The 26,021-nt window shown below is 30.0% G+C and overlaps 2 protein-coding genes and 1 long non-coding RNA gene across 4 annotated transcripts in view; 1 reads left to right on the forward strand and 2 right to left on the reverse strand.

Moving 5' to 3' along the window:
- Positions 1-26,021, forward strand: part of LOC111632468 — an 80,284-nt gene that overhangs the window by 49,351 nt on the left and 4,912 nt on the right. Inside the window, exons 6-7 of one of the 2 annotated variants that reach the window (XR_002757870.1) lie at positions 5,512-5,553; positions 6,216-6,407. The exons of the other annotated variant lie outside the window; for it this stretch is intronic. This is a non-coding gene — a long non-coding RNA (uncharacterized LOC111632468). Of the gene's footprint in view, positions 1-5,511; positions 5,554-6,215; positions 6,408-26,021 lie in introns of those variants that run through there. 2 annotated transcript variants of the gene reach the window in all.
- The window catches only part of LOC111632370 (tyrosine-protein kinase Src42A-like), a 71,933-nt gene that overhangs the window by 11,885 nt on the left and 34,027 nt on the right, over positions 1-26,021 (reverse strand). The window contains exons 3-5 of the mRNA XM_023376816.1: positions 18,220-18,383; positions 7,986-8,154; positions 7,745-7,903 (exon numbers count right to left, since the gene is read on the reverse strand). Coding sequence (XP_023232584.1) covers positions 7,745-7,903; positions 7,986-8,154; positions 18,220-18,383 — 492 coding nt within the window. The remainder of the gene's footprint in view (positions 1-7,744; positions 7,904-7,985; positions 8,155-18,219; positions 18,384-26,021) is intronic.
- On the reverse strand, positions 150-2,632 carry LOC111632058. The gene has a single exon (XM_023376446.1). The coding sequence runs from the start codon at positions 2,260-2,262 to the stop codon at positions 487-489; it is 1,776 nt and encodes a 591-aa protein (XP_023232214.1). The 5' UTR covers positions 2,263-2,632; the 3' UTR covers positions 150-486.

Below are 26,021 nucleotides of genomic sequence, written 5' to 3' on the forward strand. Positions count from 1 at the left end.
CAGTATTTAATTTTTTGGCTGCATTTGTAGCATTCTCATCACTTAAAAATAAAAAGTATAAAACATGTCTCTTATATTCATCTGTTACTTCCATTTTAACGAAAATAAACAACTGAAATGTTCCCAATTCTGAACAGTATTATATGAATGAGATCCAATTTAACACTTCAGTGTAAAAAGTATCACATTAGACTGGCATTTTTAACAGAAAAACAAGATTTTTCTCAAAGTCATAAAATGCACACAAACTTATGGACTGACCTGATATAACTATGGTAAAAGTAACATTGCTTCAGTTTACATCTCTAATATAAATAAAATTCTTTATAGAAAAAGCAAAAGCTTATTACATTAAAAAAAATTAATTTATTGAATAAAGTGTACACTGTTTTTGACTGAATTTTACAGTTTGTAAAATTTAGTCAAAGAACAGAAATGTACTTAGCTTCCTCCTCATCAAAAATTTACAATATGAATTAGATAACATTAGACTTTTAATATTTTTCTAGAAATGGGCTTATGATGCAGTCTGAGAACTTTTTCCACAGTTTGACTTAATTGTCCAGTCCAATTGGTCAGAAAAGGGCTAACAAACTTTGTTGCTATAATATTGCACATGCGATTATTGTGATTTGACTGTGCACCATCAGTGTTAGCCTTACACCACAGTACTGGGCAGTTTTTCAAGTATGGCAAAATGACCTTTACCAGCTTAACTTTCAAACCAGCCTGGCAAGGATTTGTGTATGTTAGTACGTCATCAAAAAAATCTGTAAGAATTCTAATTACCCCCACTAACCCTGGTCTCGGATACCGAAGCTGTCCTCTATCCTGGTTTGATATTAAGCCAAAAAGAGCTCCATTACTTGCGGGATGGTTGAGGATTTCAAGACACTCATAGCATGCAACCTTCTCTTCAAGAACTCTAATTAAATAGCCACTGATAACTGCCAGAGAAGCATTTTCAATTGTACAAAGAACACTGCAGTCTTGCGTGAGGGATTGCAATTTTTGTAAAATAGACAGTGAAGAATCATGCAATTTACAGACTTCATCTTCAACATTACAATTGGTTTCTGTCATAACAGGTAACAACTTTGAGGAGGAAGAAGAGCATGGTGCATTTCCATTCTGTGCAGCCTGTAAGATACCAACTTTTAAAATCATTTGCGTTGTAAGAGATGCTGATCGTGCATCTAATTTGTCATTTCCTCCATTAAACTGACGAATGCAGCTAAAGAATGACTCAATTGGATCACTGTTAAATCTCCTCGTCAAAACATATCTGAATTTGACGGTATTCAGCAAATACTTTACAACATCAACTGTGCTGAGTGTTGTCAGGTAGAGAGCATTGTAAGTTTCTTTTGTGAGAAATTGCATTTTCATATTACTGCATTCTTTTTTCATTGATTCCATGTACAAAAGAAAATCTAACTGCAGCCAATTGAGCCGTTCCTCATTAATTTCAGAAAATGGTCTTTTGTTTGGCAGTATGGAGAACAGATGTTCATTCCAGTTACTTATATCCTGTAGTTCATACCACTTGTTAATATTTTCCATGAGCATAACCGTTGCACCACAACCAGAAAAAAGGGAGGCATCTTTGTGACAAAATGGGTTGTCTTTCAAAAAATTAAGCGTCCCAATAACAACAGGTAAGAATATGTCTCTTGCTCTCTTTACTTTCATTTTTTCAAGATTAGTTGGAAATACATGTGCACGTGTTAGGAATCTGACTGGTTTAATTAGAATATTTTTCTGTATATCCAAAAGAATCTTCATATAGTAACCTCCATCAATACATTCATATCCATCTGTCATCTTTCTTTCCAATAATATGGATCGCAAATTTTTAATTATATGATTTGGATCAAATGACAGAAAGAGGGGTCTAATGGTGTTACACGGATGAGGTATTTTATGTAAAAGTTCTCCATTTCCGAGAGCTTTGAACATGGCTGTATTTGTCTGATGATTATCAGCAACAATATGTATCACTGAAAAACCTAAGCTTCCCACTTCTGACAAAACATCGAGCATCATCCTTAGCAGTTCAGCACCTTTTAAACAGTATGTGAAAAAATACCCAACAGGTATTGCATAAGAAGATGAAAGTCCCCTGAGGAGAAAGCACAACATGCGATTGGCTGCTTTTTGAGGTTCACAAACCTCTCCATGTTCACCTGTTTCGGCAAAACCAAATATTTTGTCTAACTGCTTATCATAAACTAGCTTCTGATCAATAGTCATTTCATCCATAATTAATGAAGCATAGCATTCTTCTGCAGATGTAAAATTCTCTTTTTCAGTACGTAACCTTTGCTTTATTAAAGGTGTGATGCCAATTGCACCTGAAGCTTGGCCTACATACTTTGCAAGAGTTGACTTACAAGGCAAACGAAGCAGCTTTCTAACACGAGCATGATCATAACCTTTTGGTGATTTAACATTTCCATAAAATACATTCACGAATTACATCATTACTCCATTTGGGGCAACGTTTATCAAAATTGAGAATCTGGTCTACAAGAAATATTGCTCCAGTGTTTCCAGTTTCAGTTAATGCTGCTATTTTTCCTACTGCTTGAATCAGATTATCTTCTTCGTAGGCCTTCAATTTTAGAGCATTTTTATCATGCTGTGCCTGTAAATCTGCCAATTTTGCATTCTTTCTCCAAAGTGTAGCTTTTAGTTTGTTAATAGTTTTCTTATATTCTGTAACAATTAGTTCCAGGTCATAATTAGTTTGACATGCAGCATTTACCATATTGCTCTTCCTTCCTTCCTCAAAATCAGTATAATTATAAACAGGCCCATCAATAACTTCAGTGTCTACAGTTGTGCTTTCATGCTGAGGACCCTGCTGGTCAACAAGCTTGCTCTTTTTCTGTGGTGGATTTGTACGTACTTCTAAATTCCGTTGTAATGGTGTTCTCTTTGTTTTTTCTGTCTGAGGATGCTTATGTGGGGGATAGTTTGGAAACTGTGAGGGGCATGATGATGAACGTAAAACGCGCCTTTTAGATCCGATTTTATAATCACTTTCTACAAAATGCAGGCTACAGACAACTGACCTGCTACTTGGTATCCACGGCGATACTTTTTTATTACCTTGTCGTGATATAACATTTAACCACTTCTGTCTCAATTGTTCGTTCGATGGGATTTCATGAAATGTAACTTTTAATCCTTCAGGACAAGTTTTAGATCCAGCATACGATGTGCAAAAAGGCACGCAACAATTTTTAGGCATAATGTGCCTTTACTATTTAAACCACACAATGAATGTATTTATATCTATATACCAAGCTGCTGTTGAAGAGAAATCCCGTCAACCGTATATAACTCACGAATAAGTATAACTAAATACAACTATAACTATATGTAATTATCACAATTTCATAAAATAGCTATACTCGCACACAAAAGTACAAAACAACCAATTTACTCAACAGACGATTCTCACTGATAACTAGCGCCAAAATCTTTCGCAGCGGCAAAAAATGGAAACAGTGTAAATACGGCAATTTTCCTTACGGCGGACGGCCTTACTAGCGAAGCGATCAAGTGGCCTTGGTATAATCATTTCACAGTAGTATTTATGATTATAAGGCACTGCTTCAGTGTTTGCCAATTAGCAGACTGCACAATATTGGCTCTTTGAAATTCTGATCCCAACAAATTGCATAGTAGCATACAATTTTCATCTTGTTCTTACATTTGGAAAATATGCATATTGCAGCAGAACTAATGCATCATATACATACACTTGTGCAATGCCAAAAAGATCACTTCAACATTCACATGGATGCAAAATAGAACATCCCATATATTGCTTGGAATAGAATTCAACTATAAACTACATTGTATAGAACAGGATGTTCTCAAAAGAATATTTTTTAAATTTTCTAAAATTGTTTTAGTTTTTTTTTTTTTGTTATATTAAACAGGAAAAAGTGAAACACATTGATTTACTTTGGAAGAAATCCAGATGGGGGTAANGATAACTAGCGCCAAAATCTTTCGCAGCGGCAAAAAATGGAAACAGTGTAAATACGGCAATTTTCCTTACGGCGGACGGCCTTACTAGCGAAGCGATCAAGTGGCCTTGGTATAATCATTTCACAGTAGTATTTATGATTATAAGGCACTGCTTCAGTGTTTGCCAATTAGCAGAATGCACAATATTGGCTCTTTGAAATTCTGATCCCAACAAATTGCATAGTAGCATACAATTTTCATCTTGTTCTTACATTTGGAAAATATGCATATTGCAGCAGAACTAATGCATCATATACATACACTTGTGCAATGCCAAAAAGATCACTTCAACATTCACATGGATGCAAAATAGAACATCCCATATATTGCTTGGAATAGAATTCAACTATAAACTACATTGTATAGAACAGGATGTTCTCAAAAGAATATTTTTTAAATTTTCTAAAATTGTTTTAGTTTTTTTTTTTTTTGTTATATTAAACAGGAAAAAGTGAAACACATTGATTTACTTTGGAAGAAATCCAGATGGGGGTAACTAATGTAAGTAATAGTGGTGTCTTGATTTTATTTAATAATAAAAATACATTCTGCTAGAGCAATATTATAAAAACACATGGCATAAAAGTAAAGATAATAATTTAATCTGCAAAATTATCAAGTAAACCAAAACAAAAGCAACACATTTCAGGAAATTTAGCAGTTGTCGTTCACGAGCACGTCGATACCAAATTAGTGATACAAATAAATTTAAAGCTGTGGACGAGGAAATTTCATACAGTTACTGTAATTTGATATTGTTTAAATAGGTTTTGGCTAATTGGGACTCTTTCGATAAAGTACTCAGATAACATAGTGTCTAGAGTTAAACAAGAGATGCAGTATGACACTATTTTACACATCTTTAAACTCATAGGAGTTTTAAAAAGGTAAAAGAGGATCTATTGCATCAAAGTAAACAAATTTTAATTATACATTCAATAAGTAGGTCTAATATATAATTTATCAAACTACAATGTACTCTATCAATATGGATGGAAGGACTTTGGATAATTTCTTAAAATCCAAATACAAGAAATTATCACTATTTAGGTAATAGAGTCCTTGAATAGAAAATATATCAGCCTTTCATTTGTTATATCAAGTTGATGAACAGCATAACATTAACATTTAATTGAATAATGTTTTCTGTGGCATAGATTGTATTGAATCTAATAGTTAATGCTCTTAACCTAATACAGAGTTTAAGGAATTGAATTTGTTGAGTTTTGTAGTAAAGTTAAAAATATAGTTTGTGATATATCATGCATAAAACTATTTTAAATGGCTGTCAATTTGTTATCTATGTCATGAAAGATTATAGAGAAGCAGCTTCCAGAACTGATGTTTCTTCTCTAAAGATAATAATATAGCAGCTATTTTAAGCAATAAATTCAAATCGTGCATAAAACATTTTTTTTTCTTGCAACAGAACTTTTAAATTAAAATCTATATTTATTCTTATAACAGTTGCCAGTTCTGCAATTCTTCTGACTTTCTAATTCCAACTGGGTAAGTGGTCAAGGTTGAAATATTTATCGAATAAAATAATATAAATTAAGGAGACAAGCTATTTAATGCTACTGTAACTAACTCTTTCCATGTTGCTGACAAATTAACAAAGAACTAAATTTCAGTATTAAAATCACAATAAAATACATAAACAATAAACATTTAGAGTTCGTAATTAATTTACTATAAAAAAAAACAAAATAAATCCAATACAAGTTGCCCCTAAGATAAAATTAAATAAAAATCAACAACTTTTATGAATATTTCAAGCTGTAACAGCAGCAACAAACAGCCTAGTCAAATTTGTACATTGCATATTTAAGGATTTTGGAAAATTAAGTAGCAAAGTAGTAGTATCTGATTTGAATGATCACACATTATAGTGAACAATGGACTTTTTAAGAAAGATGACAGTGCTTATTTTGTTGTGCAGATGGTAATATCATTGCCTTATACTTGAATGAAGTCGTGATCGGTTTTTAAAGTTGCTAACCATCCATCTCTAGTTGGAATATTTAAAAAGGATTTTAACTGACCCCTAATTATTTGTATGGTCAAAATTGTTTTAATGAATAAATGTGTTACTTGAAATTTTAAATATATCAGAGAAAACAAAAAAAAACCATGCTTTTGGTATTGAACTGTTATTTTTATCCCGACAGTTGGTGACATAATTCCATACAAGTATGCCGTGCAGCGTTTCCAAAACGGGCCCTTCAGGGGTTTTCTGTAATTTTTTTGTGACACGACCTTAATATACATTAGTATACTGTAGACCTACTTACTTTGTGACGAACAGTGACCACCTAAAAGTTTTTTTTGGGTTTAATTCAGAAGCTGGACTTGCCTGAGGCAGTGGCTAAAGGACTCACTCCCATCCACAATGTAAGGGAGGTGCTTAGTTGTTTGTCTTTCCACTAATCTGTAAGGAATCCCCTTGAGCAATAGAGATTTCTGCAGTCAAGCTTTGGTAGCACTTAACCTACTGCTTGGTGGCTGGCAATCTGTTTTCTGCCCTTCCTTTACCAATGTTTAACAGTCAAACAATACAGAGGCCTCTCCACAAAGCCAACATTTGCCAATGGATTTCCTGCATGCTGAGAGTTACACTGCAAATGAAATTGATTACTTGGCTGCCATTTGTTCATCTGTTATAAAACTTGCAGGCAACATGGGAAATGATGATAGAAAACACATAAAGACAGCATGTTCAATCAAGAGAGATCACTCTTTTATTGGTGCTTTTACTTCTATAGATGATACTAGGACTTACCAATTTTGGGATGAGCCAAAAATTGCAATTGATTATAGACTAATTTGGATATTTTTATACTTCAAAAATAGATATTACTGTAATTGTGTAAGAAGAGACTCAGCCCCATTCTTGAAGCATCGGATGATATGGCAATGTCCCACTATGCTCGAGATATGTATTGTTTTCATGAGGAATGTACCATCTAACGTACTCCAACTGAGACCAGTTAAAGGAGAAAGTGCATGACCATTTCCACCACAGAACTTTGCAAGTGAATTCAGAACAAGTCCCACCAATTTACAGGAGGATTTCCATTAATTAACTGAGGATTTCCACAGATTTGTAATTAGTCAAATCATCTTTGCGAATAAAATATTTGTTTGACTAGCAAAATTGTGCAAGGACTTCCCATATCCTAAAGTAATTTGAAATATCACTTAATATGTCATTTCAACACTATACTTTTTTTTTTTTTTTAATTATAAAATTCTTGAAACAGCAAAAATTTGCATTTAATTTACTAATATCCAATTTTAATATTTAATGGGGACTTTTATGCCACAAAATTTGTTGCAAACAGAGAAAATATGGGTTGTTCTATTTTTATGAATTTGACTAATTAGCTGTGAAAAATCTTAAAGAATTTTTCCCGGCAGTGGGTTGCTTCCAGAACCTTTTGAAATGTGTAAAAACAAAACTCAAAAGGCAGCAGACCTCGGAGTAAATCTGATTTTGTTGAACTAACATGCTGCTCAAATATGTTTAATTTACTTTGTCTGTATTGTTTACTTTGTAATCCCACAACTTCAATAAATTTCTTTCTGTATCTCAGATTTTTTAGCTCATGCACCCTTGTCTTAATAAAAGTCAAGTCAAATGACTTTTGGAGGCAATATTTTGAAAATAGTGACCGGCTATAAATATTTTCTTTCTTACCTTGCAGATATTCCAAGAGACTTCCGTGTTTCATCAGTTCGGTAATTATGTAGATTGGTTCTTCCAAAGTGCAGACTGCGTACAACTGCACTAATTTTGGATGACGAAGTTTTTTCATTATTTGTGCTTCTGCCAGGAAATCTTTTGGATCCATTGTTCCTTAACAAAAAAATGTCATAAATGTCAATGATAAAACTTTATTTAACAGTTCACTAAAATAAAAACACATTATGCCACTAACCTGGTTTCAGTGTTTTTATTGCCACCGGTGTTGTATTATTCCACAGTCCTTCCCAGACTTCTCCAAACTGGCCCTGGCCTAACTTTCGAACAAATTTCAAAGAGCTACGATCGATTTCCCATTGGTCCCTGGTATTGTGTGATAAACCGGTCGGAGTCGGTTTTTCTATCTGAATATATTAAATACATCTTTAATTAAAAATATCCATTTATTTAATTTATTCTAATTTTCACAAAGAATTTTTTCTTCAAAATTCTGTTTATGAAATTATAAAACTATCCATAAATCTTTTTAGCATTTTAACATTATATTCTAAATTTCATTACATTTTATATCTATTGTCATTCAAGTTGTATAAAGTTTCTATAATAATAATTCAGTATTTTTGATTTTCTGTATACTTCATTTATATTAATGACAAATATTAAAAATTTATTTTGTAAAGTTACAAAAAATATTTGAAATGGATCACAACAATATCTCACATGAAATTACTATTGCAATTTATTTTATAGGCTAAAGGTTATGTCGACCATTGACATCCAATCTCCAATGCATCAAACAAATAGAAAACGATCATTTTTTTGACCTGCATAAATTATATTTAAAATCACATTGCCGACATTTGCAATTTCATGCTGCCTCTTAAGAATCCATTGAGGATAATTTAACATTTTTGCAACATTCTGTAATGTCATTTCTTTATTTCATTAAATAATAGTCAATGAAATTCAATAATTAAGTTGAATATAAATCATCTTCATATCCTAAATTTGATTTCTCCCTTAACATACATAAGAAGTAACTTTTTCAAAGAGATAAATAAGATATTTAACAGTTACATAAGCTTTAATGAAACTTATTGCAAGTAAATTTTAAACATTTCTTGTCTAATTAGTAACTTAAAATAACTGGCTTTAAGTTTATTTCTTGCGTCACAGCTGCCATTTAAACAGTGGAGTACGTTGTTTTCTTCGACTTTTATTCATTTGTCTCTATCATACTTATTTAATAGAATTACACTAATAATTTCTGAAGATAAATGTGTTTTAAAGGAATTTTGGACCAAATTTTGTAAAATTCTTGCTGGTTATAACAATAAAAATCCTACATCTACAAATAATTAAGTATAGGTAGCCCTCAGTTTATGCCAATTCACAATAACGCCGCTGCGCAATTTGCCATTTTGCGGTGTAATTCCCCAATTTTCCCTATGCCAGACTGATTTTCATTTCAGTGTTGATGTATTTACCGAGCCGCGACATTGTATATTTGTTAAATATATTTAATAAAAGTCTTTGTTTTATTTTTTCTGTTCAATGTTATTGGGTATATATACATTTGCATTAAATTAATATTAAAATACTAAACATTTAGGTACCCATGAGTCAAGTTATCAAACATAATAGTCCAATAAATGGCGTCCAAATCCATAGTGCCAATGAATGTATCCCATATCATTTTGTTCAGGAAAACACCTTATGACACAGTAGCACTTTCAGCTATCACAAACTATCGTTAGTGAGACAAATCTACTTCTCGTTGGCCAGACAATATCTCTCTCTCCTTAGTCACTTTCAATTTTCTTGCTCAAACTGACCTTATAAATGTGCTACGGTGACCAGTGGTCAACCAATCACTGTCTCCGCTCATCTGTGGATCTATGTCAGGTTAATGCATCCTTTCAACTATGGAAAGTTTAACAGATGAACTTTGTGAGTTAGACAATGATTGGGAGCAAAGTGAAAATATAAAAAGGAGCATCATCGCATCTATTCAACCATATTCCAAAATTCTTAATGAAAGAAAACAAAAACGTAAACAATTAAAGATAAATCCTTTTTTCCGAAAAATGTCCGGGATCTGAAACTAAAATTTTTAATAAAAACATTTCACTTTATTTTATGATATAAATTTAATTTTTAAAATGTATTTTATGTATTTTGTATTATATTGTATTATTAAACAAAATTATTTGCTCATTTTTCACTTACGTAGAACCTAACCCTATACCTCACTGTAAATATGGGTTCATTTTACGACAGCTTTTGTAGGAACGGAACTGCGGCGTAAACCGAGGGTCACCTGTAAATATATTTTGTGATTTTGTGCGCACAAATTTTTTGAATTCCACAATTTTATAATATATATAGATCAAAACTGATGTGATACAGAGAAGATTGCAAATGAAATCTTTGCATAATAAATATCTTGACTGAAGGACTATTTCCTAAAAAGAATTTAAAATGATAGATGGATAATGCAAAATGTTACGTGGAGCTATCTGAATCATATAAACATCATAAATAATACAACTAAAAAACAAATAATTATTTACCTGAATACACGATTTGCACAGATTGACACACAGGCCATCGGCGTCTTTACTGTAGTGTTCGACTAGCTCTTGCAACGTTCGAAAGGTGGTTCTTCGCGCTATAAAAAACCCGCCCTCGTCCAACTGTCTGATGCGATAGTGTTTTACCGTATCTCCGTCTCGAACTGAAAAAAATTTTTTTATTCTTCAGTTTGTGTTCAAACTCGTTACAGCTATTTAAAATAATTAAATAAAAATTGTTTTAAAAAATATATCACTCTGCTTCAATCACTAATGCCAAACAAACTGCCAATTATTAATTGGGCTGTAACAAGGCTAACTTGATGATTAGATATAAAGCCATTTGGCTAAATTAGCCTCATTATAACCCATCAATAAGCTGGCAGTTTGCTTGGCAAAATAAATTAGGCATATAAAAATAAAATATATTATGTATATTTTAGTGTTGCAACGAATAGTATATTCGGCCAAACTATTCGGCTTGATTAACGCACATACGAAAATTGGCTCGCAAACCACATTATGGCAAGGACCCTGCTCTCTATTGGCCTGCTATCACTAAGCTTCGCCAATCATGTTAATTCTTGACAGTTGTAGTGGACAGACAAGAACGTCATGGCAGTATGTGATAAATGATGATATCAAATGTGGATAACAATGAAATGATCTACATGTGTAAATAACGGAAAAAGAACAGAGAAGGACCGCAATGTGAAAATAAATATGAAATTGAGTTGATAACATAATCGAACAAGTCGAGGCAGCTTATTGGCGCGAAATTTGCGGCTGTCAATGCCAAACAATTGTTGTCATAGACTTCGGAAAGCTAAATGCTTGTAATGAAAGTCACTTAGCATGCACGGGTGAAAGCCTGGGGCTGTTCGGGCTACCAAGCTGTCTCGAATCTGTGAAATCATAACTGTGACTTATACCGATGCCCTATCTGTCTCTTTTCTCTGTTATCACCAGGCTATTAGTCACATAATTGTAAAATGGGAAATCTACAACGGAAAAGTGACGAATTGAAAGTATCGTGAGCACATATTATGATGTATGCATAGGCATATGTGGACTAGAGTGATAGAGGAAAGAGAAAGGGAAGAGCAAAGACGAGCACTTAAACAGAAGGATAGACATGGTCAGACCCTCAGATGTGTGACGATTCTCAAACGAATAGGTGTGTACGTGTACTGATCTTTGTAATTATAAATTGTGAATACATGTGATTAATATTATTTTCTTTTTTATTTTGTGCATGTTATAAGTTATAAATAAATATAAGCAAACAACACTAACCCAATAACATTAAATCTAAATACTAAAATGATTAATTTACTGTGTTTTTGTTATTTCTTACTCCTGTTTTTAGGTATTCGGCAGAATAGTGATTAAATATTTGGTATTCAGCTGAATAGTAACCGAATATTCGTTACATCACTAGTATATTTACATAGAATTAGTAAAAATGTCTGTATTTGTGCATTTTATTAGATTATATAAATTTATATTAATAATTAGATTTAAATAAATTTAGATGTATATAATTATATTCAAAATTATTTTCAATCCATTAGTTTTCCAAAAAGTCCTCGACTGTATTATTCAATTTATGTCACTAGTATGTTTCTTTAAACTAAAATCATCCTGTTCATATTCTTCACTAGTGATCATATTTTCTTGAGTTCTGCTATATAATTACAATACCAATCAATGCGTATATTCATTTGTTTTAAGTATAATTCTAGGCTTACAAAACTACACAGAAGAGATTTTGCAAGAATATATTATAATTTTTAAAACTGACTTGCAGTTCTTGATTAGGCACAAAATATTTTGTTTCGATCCCATTTTTTTAGATTATCTTGGTACGATTATGACAGAAAACATGCTCTGATTCTATATGCACAAAGACAGGTTGGTTTTTAAATTCTAAGTAATTTTAAATTGGATAAGAGATGGCACATGCCTAACTCTAGATCAAAATAATATGGAGAATTTGAACAAAAATAAAATTAAAACTCCAAAAAATCTGAGAAAATTTGTTATTTACAAACATGAAAATTACAGAATAAAAATAAAAAAAGTTTTAGGTAGAAATATATTTATAAAAAAATATCTATTAATTATTTGCCATTTAAAAAGCTAAATACTTAAAACACTTATACAAATTTCTATATAATAAATTAATGACTACTGATATTAATAGTTTATCTAATTCTTTCTTGGAAATACTTCATTTGTAACAAAGACTTATAATTCAAGAGTAATTAGGCTGCAATTTGAAAAAATTGTAGACCTATAAATTCTTACTGTCGTTTGTCTGTCTGTTCTTCCTTAATATCAAGAACAGTGTTAGATACGTGAAAGTCGAGATCCGATATGGAAATCTTAGGAGCAGGAAGCCCTGACTAACTATATACGAACTTCTGGTTTAGAACGGAAGTCACGTGAATTCAAAAATTTCCCCCGAATGGAATTACATAGATGAATGACATGACTGTTATTATCAGGAAAAGTATGATGTACAAGAGCAAGACACTACAAATTTGAGATAGAGAACATACATTATAAATTGAATACGATTAAAAATTATAACCTGGCATTGTGACAATGTCATAAATAATTGATATTTATTTATCAAATTGGGTAAATAAATCAATTAATATCTTTGGCTTCTTTTTTAAGAATGAACTTCCATACTTTAGATCAATGAGCCAAATTGCACTCAAGTTGTGGGAAAGCAAATTATAGAATACAAAGAAAGACTAGAAAAATTCTTCTAGATGTAGCAAAATGTTAGATACCAATTTTTAATCAATATATTTAATCCATCCAGTTTAATATGCTCTCTGTTCAAACAACAACATTAACATGGTTACAGGAAGTAGAGCATCGATTATCCAAATACCGATCAACCAATTTCGTTATTCTTTTATGACGTGAGTTGTTGTCAATACACACGGACAGCAAAAATTAAGACTACAATTGGCACTGACAATTGGTTCTGCCAACTGTCTCTCTCTTTCTTGACAACCGAGAGAAAGACTATTGGTGGAACCAGTTCTCAATGCTAATTGTTGTCTTTATTTTGCTGCTTGTACTCATTTGCTTAAATTTTAATAACAGTTTCACATACAATATAAATTAATATGTTAAAATCTTTTCTTTAATATATTTGAATGCCAGAAGCAATTTGAAACTAACCTCTTATGTTATTTTAAATTTATAACAGACAAACATAGATAGTCTGGTGTTGACAACATTATATTTTTTTCAAACCTCATATTTAATGTCCAAAAACTGGAAAGCACAACTTGTAAAAATTTATTTTTAAAATTATTAAAGATGACTTAAAAGTAATACATGAAGAGAAAGTAAACAGAGAAAATTGACAACTATTTTTATAAATATTTAAGATCAATTATTATGATTTAAGATATGGCAGAATCTGAGATTAATGTAGATTATATTTAGAATCTGCATTAAAATATTCAAGAAATTCAAATTTTGAATTATTATAGACATTAACTCTGATCTTAAGTAATATTTTTAGCTAAGTAACTTGAAATGCAGTAATTTCATTAAATATTAATGGATGTAACTAACTAAATGTACAGTATTTTTTGTTTTGTTATTCATCAAATATAACATCTAGGAAAATTCTCAAGTATTACATATTTTATAAATTTCCCCCTTTATCTACACGCTACTTTTTATTTTTTTCCCATTAAATATCTATTGACACACATTAAATCTTTCCACTAGAGAAAACTTATTAAAATCAGTTACCAATTAAATATATGATGCATTAGAGGAAAATCACATCATCAGAAATATGTTTTGACCGATTTTTTAAAAAGTAAAATGTAGGTTATTTTAACTACGAAAAAAGAATCTTCATTTATCGGGAAATGTCTTTTGCCACCGGACTGCAACTTAATAAGCAGTCTAGCATATCTCAAGGTCAATGACTCTCCTCTTTCCCCAGGGAATTTATATAGACAAAAATAAACATTAATAAGTGCATTGTTTCTGTCGGACTTAGTCTCTCTAGATTGAATATGCTTAAATTTATGATTTATTAACCAAGAAAAACATTGTTTCTTTTCATATTTGTAATTTGCAACATATTAAATGAAATTCAATCAATCTTTGCTTGATTTCGTATTTAAGTTTTTAATGTTCCTGTTCAAATAATTTTTAATTTAATTTTTTTTTAAAGTGAAAAATTTACTTTTTAATCAAAACAATTTTTTTTATAAATATAAAAGAAAGAAATTACTTACTATTTCATTATGCAATCGATTAAGTTTATCCAAAGTTGTAATTATATGATGTTTAAGAGAAATACTAAGAAAATTAAATAATTTGAATCATTTATCTTGCCTCAGAAATATCAAAATAATAAAATATGATTTCATATGATTAACATATAAATTTGTATGATGTCAAAGATCTGGACATTACCATAATTTATTGGGATCCTTACACCAGGAATAATTGAATAAATTTCTATAAAATAATAGCGAGTAGTCTACGTTAATAATTTCTGAATTTTTAATGTAACTTGTCTGGTATTTCTAATCAAGAATTAAGTAAATTTGGTAATTAATCTTAAGACTGTAATACATATAATTTAGTTCATATTTCTGATCATACAAGAAATTAAAAGTTCAACATTCTATATTGTGTAAAATTATTTTGATAAGATTTATAAATAAATTATAAGAGCCAAGCAAAGGAAACAATTACAGTAATTGCATTTAATAAAATTTAAATATTTCGGCTAAATTTAACATTCGGAAAGCAAATTCCTCCCTCTAACGACCTCTCGTTTTCTCGAAAATACGAGAACCAGTCGTCTAGACTAAAATTGACGTGTATTTTTGGAAGTTAATAATGCAAGGAAAACGAAATGAAATTTTTATCAACTTATAAAATACAAACAAGTGAAGTAATGAAATGTATACAACTGCACTATAAAAGTAGAGCAAAGTTGATAGACACATTATCAAAATTTAATTTCTATTTGAAAATGTATCGGCAATCCCGAATTATTAAAAATCTAATAATATGAGATTTAAATTCTATAAATCCTGACTCTAATGAACAAAAATATCATTACATAGATACAACTAATAATATATAATCACTTATATAGGCTGCTTTTAAGAATTTTGTAACATCAAAATAATACACTTATCGGAAACTGCCATTTTAAATGACTTTTTTTTAAATCTGTAAATTATAATAAAAATGATCAATGTCTTAAACTACTTAAACTAAACATTGAACAAATTTGACTCGTGACTTTAAACTGGATTTTCAATTTAATAAAAATAAACATTCACTGATAACAATAATAACACCTTAATGATGAAACATTTATATTCAAAATTAAGGTCTTCAAAGCATCTTCAGTTTGCATTAAAGAGTAAAAGAATAATTTAAAGATCAAATGCATTATAATCATCTTTTTGATTATGACTGATGTTTGTGACTGACATGAAAGATATATACTTTATATTCTTATTTGCTTATGGTAATTTTCTTTGTGTTTACATAAGTTACAAATTCCATTAAAATAAACAAACAAACAAACCAGAAATCCTTATTGTGTCTCCCTGAAGGCAAATTTCCAAGATAAAGGAATTAGTCTCTGGCATTCAGACAATTTTTAATCAATTTCCATCTATATATTTCATATTCCTCATTAATATTAATAGTAACATAGTTTCACTGTTAGTGTTATTCCTTTTCTATGCATTGAATTTTTTAAAAATAATTAAAATAAATATGCAAAAGAAAAACATACAACCAAAAACTGGAAACAGTTCAAACAATAAAAAATAAACTTTCCTTCATTTCCAGCAGAAATTTTAACAAATAGACAAATGTTTTCAGTCTAATTACAGGCCAGCCATATTTTATATATTCCATCTATTAATTTAATTAATATTTTAAATTTTAAAATGCATTCAAAATATAGAACTTTGTTTTAAACAACTGGAATATTCTATGTTTCTTCCAATTCAGAAATATAGGGCCTAAGGAAGATCCAATGTAGATTGAAAGCATTTTTCCTTATTTTCCGTCAGTAAAAATGGAGTTTATTTTATGGTCCCTGGGTGTATTTTGTTTAGTTTATGTCAAGGCTGTGGAGTCGTGTAAAAAACTCTGACCAGGGATGGACTTGTTACCAAAATAGGCATGAGAATTCTGATGTTGTCGTGTGACTTCAGAGTAAAAGCTTAAATAGAGAGTTCTAAATGAGATTCGAATAAAAAAGTTTCTACATTCTAAGCTAAAAGACTCTCCTAATTAATGACATAGTCAATATATCAATATATATTCAATAATGTTTACTTTCCTGGCTGTTATATATATCACAGGGAAAGTGTAGAAATCAGTCAAAAATGATCCTCCCCAAATGTTTACATTTTTGGGACTGAAGACACCTTAAAATGTCAAGATATGCAAAAGATTTGGGTTTTTTCCCCATGTATGTATGTATGTATGTTAGACTGTGGAGGAGGGACATGATTTTGTTCACCTTTTTGAATCGGAGTCAGATGGGTTAACACAGGAATTGTTAAGCCTCAAACTGTCAGAATGTGTGTGGGGGTATGATTTAGTTCAGACATCTCAGGTGAGAACATCTTAACTGGGTTTTACTGTACTATTATAAAATGACAAAAAGCTTAATTTTGAGGATAGGATTTTTATAAAATGTTGTGAGTACTAATAATGAGTAAAATATTCATTAAGTCTGACCACACTGGAGCTATGACATGTGACCCCTTCTATGTCTCCACTCTGTCAACCTTTAATTAAGAATCAAAATTTAACATTAATGCCTCTTTAAACACAAGCTACCTTGTCAAATTTCATTTAATTAATTTACCCATTCTGAGATATTGTTTAATATCTCAAAACAGAGAATAAAGAAATTAAACAAGTTAGATACAACACACGTATCAATCTCCCCTCTTTATTTGACATTTTTTGGGTTCAGGTCTTCAAACATGTAATTTTCAAAAAACTTAGATGGTCAAATTTGACACGATTTTAGTCCTTTTCTGTTTTATATAAATAACGTGCTGGGAAAGTAAAAAGGAGTCAAAGTTGGCAGATTTTTGACGACTGATTCCACAGCCCTGGTTTATGTATACTCCAGTCTGTACAAATTTTATGAAGAGATACTAAGAAGTTCATCTTGCTTATGACGTATCTATTCCCTGAAATTTTGTATTGTGTGAAAGCTGCTAGACCCACTGAAGAAGCTGAAACTGCCATCACTATAGATTTTCAAACATGCAAAGTGTAAAAACAAAATCCCTTGCCCTCATAACAGCACAAATGCTGGGTAATCTCCAACACAAAATCTACAATATTCTATTAGTGTTGAATTTATTATATATTTTTTTAGTTAGCAATTATAATTTTGTTAGTTTCTGAAATAAAACTTCCACTAAAAATAGTCTGGAGTAAAAAGTTAATAAAATCAACTGTTTTAGTAGCTAAATTATGAGACTTATTTTAAATTATTGAAATTAATTTATATTTAATTAANCACTGTAAATATGGGTTCATTTTACGACAGCTTTTGTAGGAACGGAACTGCGGCGTAAACCGAGGGTCACCTGTAAATATATTTTGTGATTTTGTGCGCACAAATTTTTTGAATTCCACAATTTTATAATATATATAGATCAAAACTGATGTGATACAGAGAAGATTGCAAATGAAATCTTTGCATAATAAATATCTTGACTGAAGGACTATTTCCTAAAAAGAATTTAAAATGATAGATGGATAATGCAAAATGTTACGTGGAGCTATCTGAATCATATAAACATCATAAATAATACAACTAAAAAACAAATAATTATTTACCTGAATACACGATTTGCACAGATTGACACACAGGCCATCGGCGTCTTTACTGTAGTGTTCGACTAGCTCTTGCAACGTTCGAAAGGTGGTTCTTCGCGCTATAAAAAACCCGCCCTCGTCCAACTGTCTGATGCGATAGTGTTTTACCGTATCTCCGTCTCGAACTGAAAAAAATTTTTTTATTCTTCAGTTTGTGTTCAAACTCGTTACAGCTATTTAAAATAATTAAATAAAAATTGTTTTAAAAAATATATCACTCTGCTTCAATCACTAATGCCAAACAAACTGCCAATTATTAATTGGGCTGTAACAAGGCTAACTTGATGATTAGATATAAAGCCATTTGGCTAAATTAGCCTCATTATAACCCATCAATAAGCTGGCAGTTTGCTTGGCAAAATAAATTAGGCATATAAAAATAAAATATATTATGCACTAAAAATATATTATGTATATTTTAGTGTTGCAACGAATAGTATATTCGGCCAAACTATTCGGCTTGATTAACGCACATACGAAAATTGGCTCGCAAACCACATTATGGCAAGGACCCTGCTCTCTATTGGCCTGCTATCACTAAGCTTCGCCAATCATGTTAATTCTTGACAGTTGTAGTGGACAGACAAGAACGTCATGGCAGTATGTGATAAATGATGATATCAAATGTGGATAACAATGAAATGATCTACATGTGTAAATAACGGAAAAAGAACAGAGAAGGACCGCAATGTGAAAATAAATATGAAATTGAGTTGATAACATAATCGAACAAGTCGAGGCAGCTTATTGGCGCGAAATTTGCGGCTGTCAATGCCAAACAATTGTTGTCATAGACTTCGGAAAGCTAAATGCTTGTAATGAAAGTCACTTAGCATGCACGGGTGAAAGCCTGGGGCTGTTCGGGCTACCAAGCTGTCTCGAATCTGTGAAATCATAACTGTGACTTATACCGATGCCCTATCTGTCTCTTTTCTCTGTTATCACCAGGCTATTAGTCACATAATTGTAAAATGGGAAATCTACAACGGAAAAGTGACGAATTGAAAGTATCGTGAGCACATATTATGATGTATGCATAGGCATATGTGGACTAGAGTGATAGAGGAAAGAGAAAGGGAAGAGCAAAGACGAGCACTTAAACAGAAGGATAGACATGGTCAGACCCTCAGATGTGTGACGATTCTCAAACGAATAGGTGTGTACGTGTACTGATCTTTGTAATTATAAATTGTGAATACATGTGATTAATATTATTTTCTTTTTTATTTTGTGCATGTTATAAGTTATAAATAAATATAAGCAAACAACACTAACCCAATAACATTAAATCTAAATACTAAAATGATTAATTTACTGTGTTTTTGTTATTTCTTACTCCTGTTTTTAGGTATTCGGCAGAATAGTGATTAAATATTTGGTATTCAGCTGAATAGTAACCGAATATTCGTTACATCACTAGTATATTTACATAGAATTAGTAAAAATGTCTGTATTTGTGCATTTTATTAGATTATATAAATTTATATTAATAATTAGATTTAAATAAATTTAGATGTATATAATTATATTCAAAATTATTTTCAATCCATTAGTTTTCCAAAAAGTCCTCGACTGTATTATTCAATTTATGTCACTAGTATGTTTCTTTAAACTAAAATCATCCTGTTCATATTCTTCACTAGTGATCATATTTTCTTGAGTTCTGCTATATAATTACAATACCAATCAATGCGTATATTCATTTGTTTTAAGTATAATTCTAGGCTTACAAAACTACACAGAAGAGATTTTGCAAGAATATATTATAATTTTTAAAACTGACTTGCAGTTCTTGATTAGGCACAAAATATTTTGTTTCGATCCCATTTTTTTAGATTATCTTGGTACGATTATGACAGAAAACATGCTCTGATTCTATATGCACAAAGACAGGTTTGGTTTTTAAATTCTAAGTAATTTTAAATTGGATAAGAGATGGCACATGCCTAACTCTAGATCAAAATAATATGGAGAATTTGAACAAAAATAAAATTAAAACTCCAAAAAATCTGAGAAAATTTGTTATTTACAAACATGAAAATTACAGAATAAAAATAAAAAAAGTTTTAGGTAGAAATATATTTATAAAAAAATATCTATTAATTATTTGCCATTTAAAAAGCTAAATACTTAAAACACTTATACAAATTTCTATATAATAAATTAATGACTACTGATATTAATAGTTTATCTAATTCTTTCTTGGAAATACTTCATTTGTAACAAAGACTTATAATTCAAGAGTAATTAGGCTGCAATTTGAAAAAATTGTAGACCTATAAATTCTTACTGTCATTTGTCTGTCTGTTCTTCCTTAATATCAAGAACAGTGTTAGATACGTGAAAGTCGAGATCCGATATGGAAATCTTAGGAGCAGGAAGCCCTGACTAACTATATACGAACTTCTGGTTTAGAACGGAAGTCACGTGAATTCAAAAATTTCCCCCGAATGGAATTACATAGATGAATGACATGACTGTTATTATCAGGAAAAGTATGATGTACAAGAGCAAGACACTACAAATTTGAGATAGAGAACATACATTATAAATTGAATACGATTAAAAATTATAACCTGGCATTGTGACAATGTCATAAATAATTGATATTTATTTATCAAATTGGGTAAATAAATCAATTAATATCTTTGGCTTCTTTTTTAAGAATGAACTTCCATACTTTAGATCAATGAGCCAAATTGCACTCAAGTTGTGGGAAAGCAAATTATAGAATACAAAGAAAGACTAGAAAAATTCTTCTAGATGTAGCAAAATGTTAGATACCAATTTTTAATCAATATATTTAATCCATCCAGTTTAATATGCTCTCTGTTCAAACAACAACATTAACATGGTTACAGGAAGTAGAGCATCGATTATCCAAATACCGATCAACCAATTTCGTTATTCTTTTATGACGTGAGTTGTTGTCAATACACACGGACAGCAAAAATTAAGACTACAATTGGCACTGACAATTGGTTCTGCCAACTGTCTCTCTCTTTCTTGACAACCGAGAGAAAGACTATTGGTGGAACCAGTTCTCAATGCTAATTGTTGTCTTTATTTTGCTGCTTGTACTCATTTGCTTAAATTTTAATAACAGTTTCACATACAATATAAATTAATATGTTAAAATCTTTTCTTTAATATATTTGAATGCCAGAAGCAATTTGAAACTAACCTCTTATGTTATTTTAAATTTATAACAGACAAACATAGATAGTCTGGTGTTGACAACATTATATTTTTTTCAAACCTCATATTTAATGTCCAAAAACTGGAAAGCACAACTTGTAAAAATTTATTTTTAAAATTATTAAAGATGACTTAAAAGTAATACATGAAGAGAAAGTAAACAGAGAAAATTGACAACTATTTTTATAAATATTTAAGATCAATTATTATGATTTAAGATATGGCAGAATCTGAGATTAATGTAGATTATATTTAGAATCTGCATTAAAATATTCAAGAAATTCAAATTTTGAATTATTATAGACATTAACTCTGATCTTAAGTAATATTTTTAGCTAAGTAACTTGAAATGCAGTAATTTCATTAAATATTAATGGATGTAACTAACTAAATGTACAGTATTTTTTGTTTTGTTATTCATCAAATATAACATCTAGGAAAATTCTCAAGTATTACATATTTTATAAATTTCCCCCTTTATCTACACGCTACTTTTTATTTTTTTCCCATTAAATATCTATTGACACACATTAAATCTTTCCACTAGAGAAAACTTATTAAAATCAGTTACCAATTAAATATATGATGCATTAGAGGAAAATCACATCATCAGAAATATGTTTTGACCGATTTTTTAAAAAGTAAAATGTAGGTTATTTTAACTACGAAAAAAGAATCTTCATTTATCGGGAAATGTCTTTTGCCACCGGACTGCAACTTAATAAGCAGTCTAGCATATCTCAAGGTCAATGACTCTCCTCTTTCCCCAGGGAATTTATATAGACAAAAATAAACATTAATAAGTGCATTGTTTCTGTCGGACTTAGTCTCTCTAGATTGAATATGCTTAAATTTATGATTTATTAACCAAGAAAAACATTGTTTCTTTTCATATTTGTAATTTGCAACATATTAAATGAAATTCAATCAATCTTTGCTTGATTTCGTATTTAAGTTTTTAATGTTCCTGTTCAAATAATTTTTAATTTAATTTTTTTTTAAAGTGAAAAATTTACTTTTTAATCAAAACAATTTTTTTTTTTTTATAAATATAAAAGAAAGAAATTACTTACTATTTCATTATGCAATCGATTAAGTTTATCCAAAGTTGTAATTATATGATGTTTAAGAGAAATACTAAGAAAATTAAATAATTTGAATCATTTATCTTGCCTCAGAAATATCAAAATAATAAAATATGATTTCATATGATTAACATATAAATTTGTATGATGTCAAAGATCTGGACATTACCATAATTTATTGGGATCCTTACACCAGGAATAATTGAATAAATTTCTATAAAATAATAGCGAGTAGTCTACGTTAATAATTTCTGAATTTTTAATGTAACTTGTCTGGTATTTCTAATCAAGAATTAAGTAAATTTGGTAATTAATCTTAAGACTGTAATACATATAATTTAGTTCATATTTCTGATCATACAAGAAATTAAAAGTTCAACATTCTATATTGTGTAAAATTATTTTGATAAGATTTATAAATAAATTATAAGAGCCAAGCAAAGGAAACAATTACAGTAATTGCATTTAATAAAATTTAAATATTTCGGCTAAATTTAACATTCGGAAAGCAAATTCCTCCCTCTAACGACCTCTCGTTTTCTCGAAAATACGAGAACCAGTCGTCTAGACTAAAATTGACGTGTATTTTTGGAAGTTAATAATGCAAGGAAAACGAAATGAAATTTTTATCAACTTATAAAATACAAACAAGTGAAGTAATGAAATGTATACAACTGCACTATAAAAGTAGAGCAAAGTTGATAGACACATTATCAAAATTTAATTTCTATTTGAAAATGTATCGGCAATCCCGAATTATTAAAAATCTAATAATATGAGATTTAAATTCTATAAATCCTGACTCTAATGAACAAAAATATCATTACATAGATACAACTAATAATATATAATCACTTATATAGGCTGCTTTTAAGAATTTTGTAACATCAAAATAATACACTTATCGGAAACTGCCATTTTAAATGACTTTTTTTTAAATCTGTAAATTATAATAAAAATGATCAATGTCTTAAACTACTTAAACTAAACATTGAACAAATTTGACTCGTGACTTTAAACTGGATTTTCAATTTAATAAAAATAAACATTCACTGATAACAATAATAACACCTTAATGATGAAACATTTATATTCAAAATTAAGGTCTTCAAAGCATCTTCAGTTTGCATTAAAGAGTAAAAGAATAATTTAAAGATCAAATGCATTATAATCATCTTTTTGATTATGACTGATGTTTGTGACTGACATGAAAGATATATACTTTATATTCTTATTTGCTTATGGTAATTTTCTTTGTGTTTACATAAGTTACAAATTCCATTAAAATAAACAAACAAACAAACCAGAAATCCTTATTGTGTCTCCCTGAAGGCAAATTTCCAAGATAAAGGAATTAGTCTCTGGCATTCAGACAATTTTTAATCAATTTCCATCTATATATTTCATATTCCTCATTAATATTAATAGTAACATAGTTTCACTGTTAGTGTTATTCCTTTTCTATGCATTGAATTTTTTAAAAATAATTAAAATAAATATGCAAAAGAAAAACATACAACCAAAAACTGGAAACAGTTCAAACAATAAAAAATAAACTTTCCTTCATTTCCAGCAGAAATTTTAACAAATAGACAAATGTTTTCAGTCTAATTACAGGCCAGCCATATTTTATATATTCCATCTATTAATTTAATTAATATTTTAAATTTTAAAATGCATTCAAAATATAGAACTTTGTTTTAAACAACTGGAATATTCTATGTTTCTTCCAATTCAGAAATATAGGGCCTAAGGAAGATCCAATGTAGATTGAAAGCATTTTTCCTTATTTTCCGTCAGTAAAAATGGAGTTTATTTTATGGTCCCTGGGTGTATTTTGTTTAGTTTATGTCAAGGCTGTGGAGTCGTGTAAAAAACTCTGACCAGGGATGGACTTGTTACCAAAATAGGCATGAGAATTCTGATGTTGTCGTGTGACTTCAGAGTAAAAGCTTAAATAGAGAGTTCTAAATGAGATTCGAATAAAAAAGTTTCTACATTCTAAGCTAAAAGACTCTCCTAATTAATGACATAGTCAATATATCAATATATATTCAATAATGTTTACTTTCCTGGCTGTTATATATATCACAGGGAAAGTGTAGAAATCAGTCAAAAATGATCCTCCCCAAATGTTTACATTTTTGGGACTGAAGACACCTTAAAATGTCAAGATATGCAAAAGATTTGGGTTTTTTCCCCATGTATGTATGTATGTATGTTAGACTGTGGAGGAGGGACATGATTTTGTTCACCTTTTTGAATCGGAGTCAGATGGGTTAACACAGGAATTGTTAAGCCTCAAACTGTCAGAATGTGTGTGGGGGTATGATTTAGTTCAGACATCTCAGGTGAGAACATCTTAACTGGGTTTTACTGTACTATTATAAAATGACAAAAAGCTTAATTTTGAGGATAGGATTTTTATAAAATGTTGTGAGTACTAATAATGAGTAAAATATTCATTAAGTCTGACCACACTGGAGCTATGACATGTGACCCCTTCTATGTCTCCACTCTGTCAACCTTTAATTAAGAATCAAAATTTAACATTAATGCCTCTTTAAACACAAGCTACCTTGTCAAATTTCATTTAATTAATTTACCCATTCTGAGATATTGTTTAATATCTCAAAACAGAGAATAAAGAAATTAAACAAGTTAGATACAACACACGTATCAATCTCCCCTCTTTATTTGACATTTTTTGGGTTCAGGTCTTCAAACATGTAATTTTCAAAAAACTTAGATGGTCAAATTTGACACGATTTTAGTCCTTTTCTGTTTTATATAAATAACGTGCTGGGAAAGTAAAAAGGAGTCAAAGTTGGCAGATTTTTGACGACTGATTCCACAGCCCTGGTTTATGTATACTCCAGTCTGTACAAATTTTATGAAGAGATACTAAGAAGTTCATCTTGCTTATGACGTATCTATTCCCTGAAATTTTGTATTGTGTGAAAGCTGCTAGACCCACTGAAGAAGCTGAAACTGCCATCACTATAGATTTTCAAACATGCAAAGTGTAAAAACAAAATCCCTTGCCCTCATAACAGCACAAATGCTGGGTAATCTCCAACACAAAATCTACAATATTCTATTAGTGTTGAATTTATTATATATTTTTTTAGTTAGCAATTATAATTTTGTTAGTTTCTGAAATAAAACTTCCACTAAAAATAGTCTGGAGTAAAAAGTTAATAAAATCAACTGTTTTAGTAGCTAAATTATGAGACTTATTTTAAATTATTGAAATTAATTTATATTTAATTAATTATTTTTATTTCTTTATAATAACTGTAAACGAAACTCTCTCTTGCTATCTTGCTACTTTAGTAATTCAAACTTAACAAAAAATTTTTTTTAATTTTTAAAGAATTGATTTAAAAAGCTGATATACACATTCTACCTTCATTAAACTCATATATATTTCCTACTAATATACATACATACATTATATATATATAATAAATACTGTAC

Source organism: Centruroides sculpturatus, unplaced genomic scaffold (genome assembly GCF_000671375.1).
Source record: "Centruroides sculpturatus isolate CEXI.00-Female unplaced genomic scaffold, Cexi_2.0 scaffold91, whole genome shotgun sequence".
In the NCBI taxonomy this organism is placed as follows: domain Eukaryota; kingdom Metazoa; phylum Arthropoda; class Arachnida; order Scorpiones; family Buthidae; genus Centruroides; species Centruroides sculpturatus.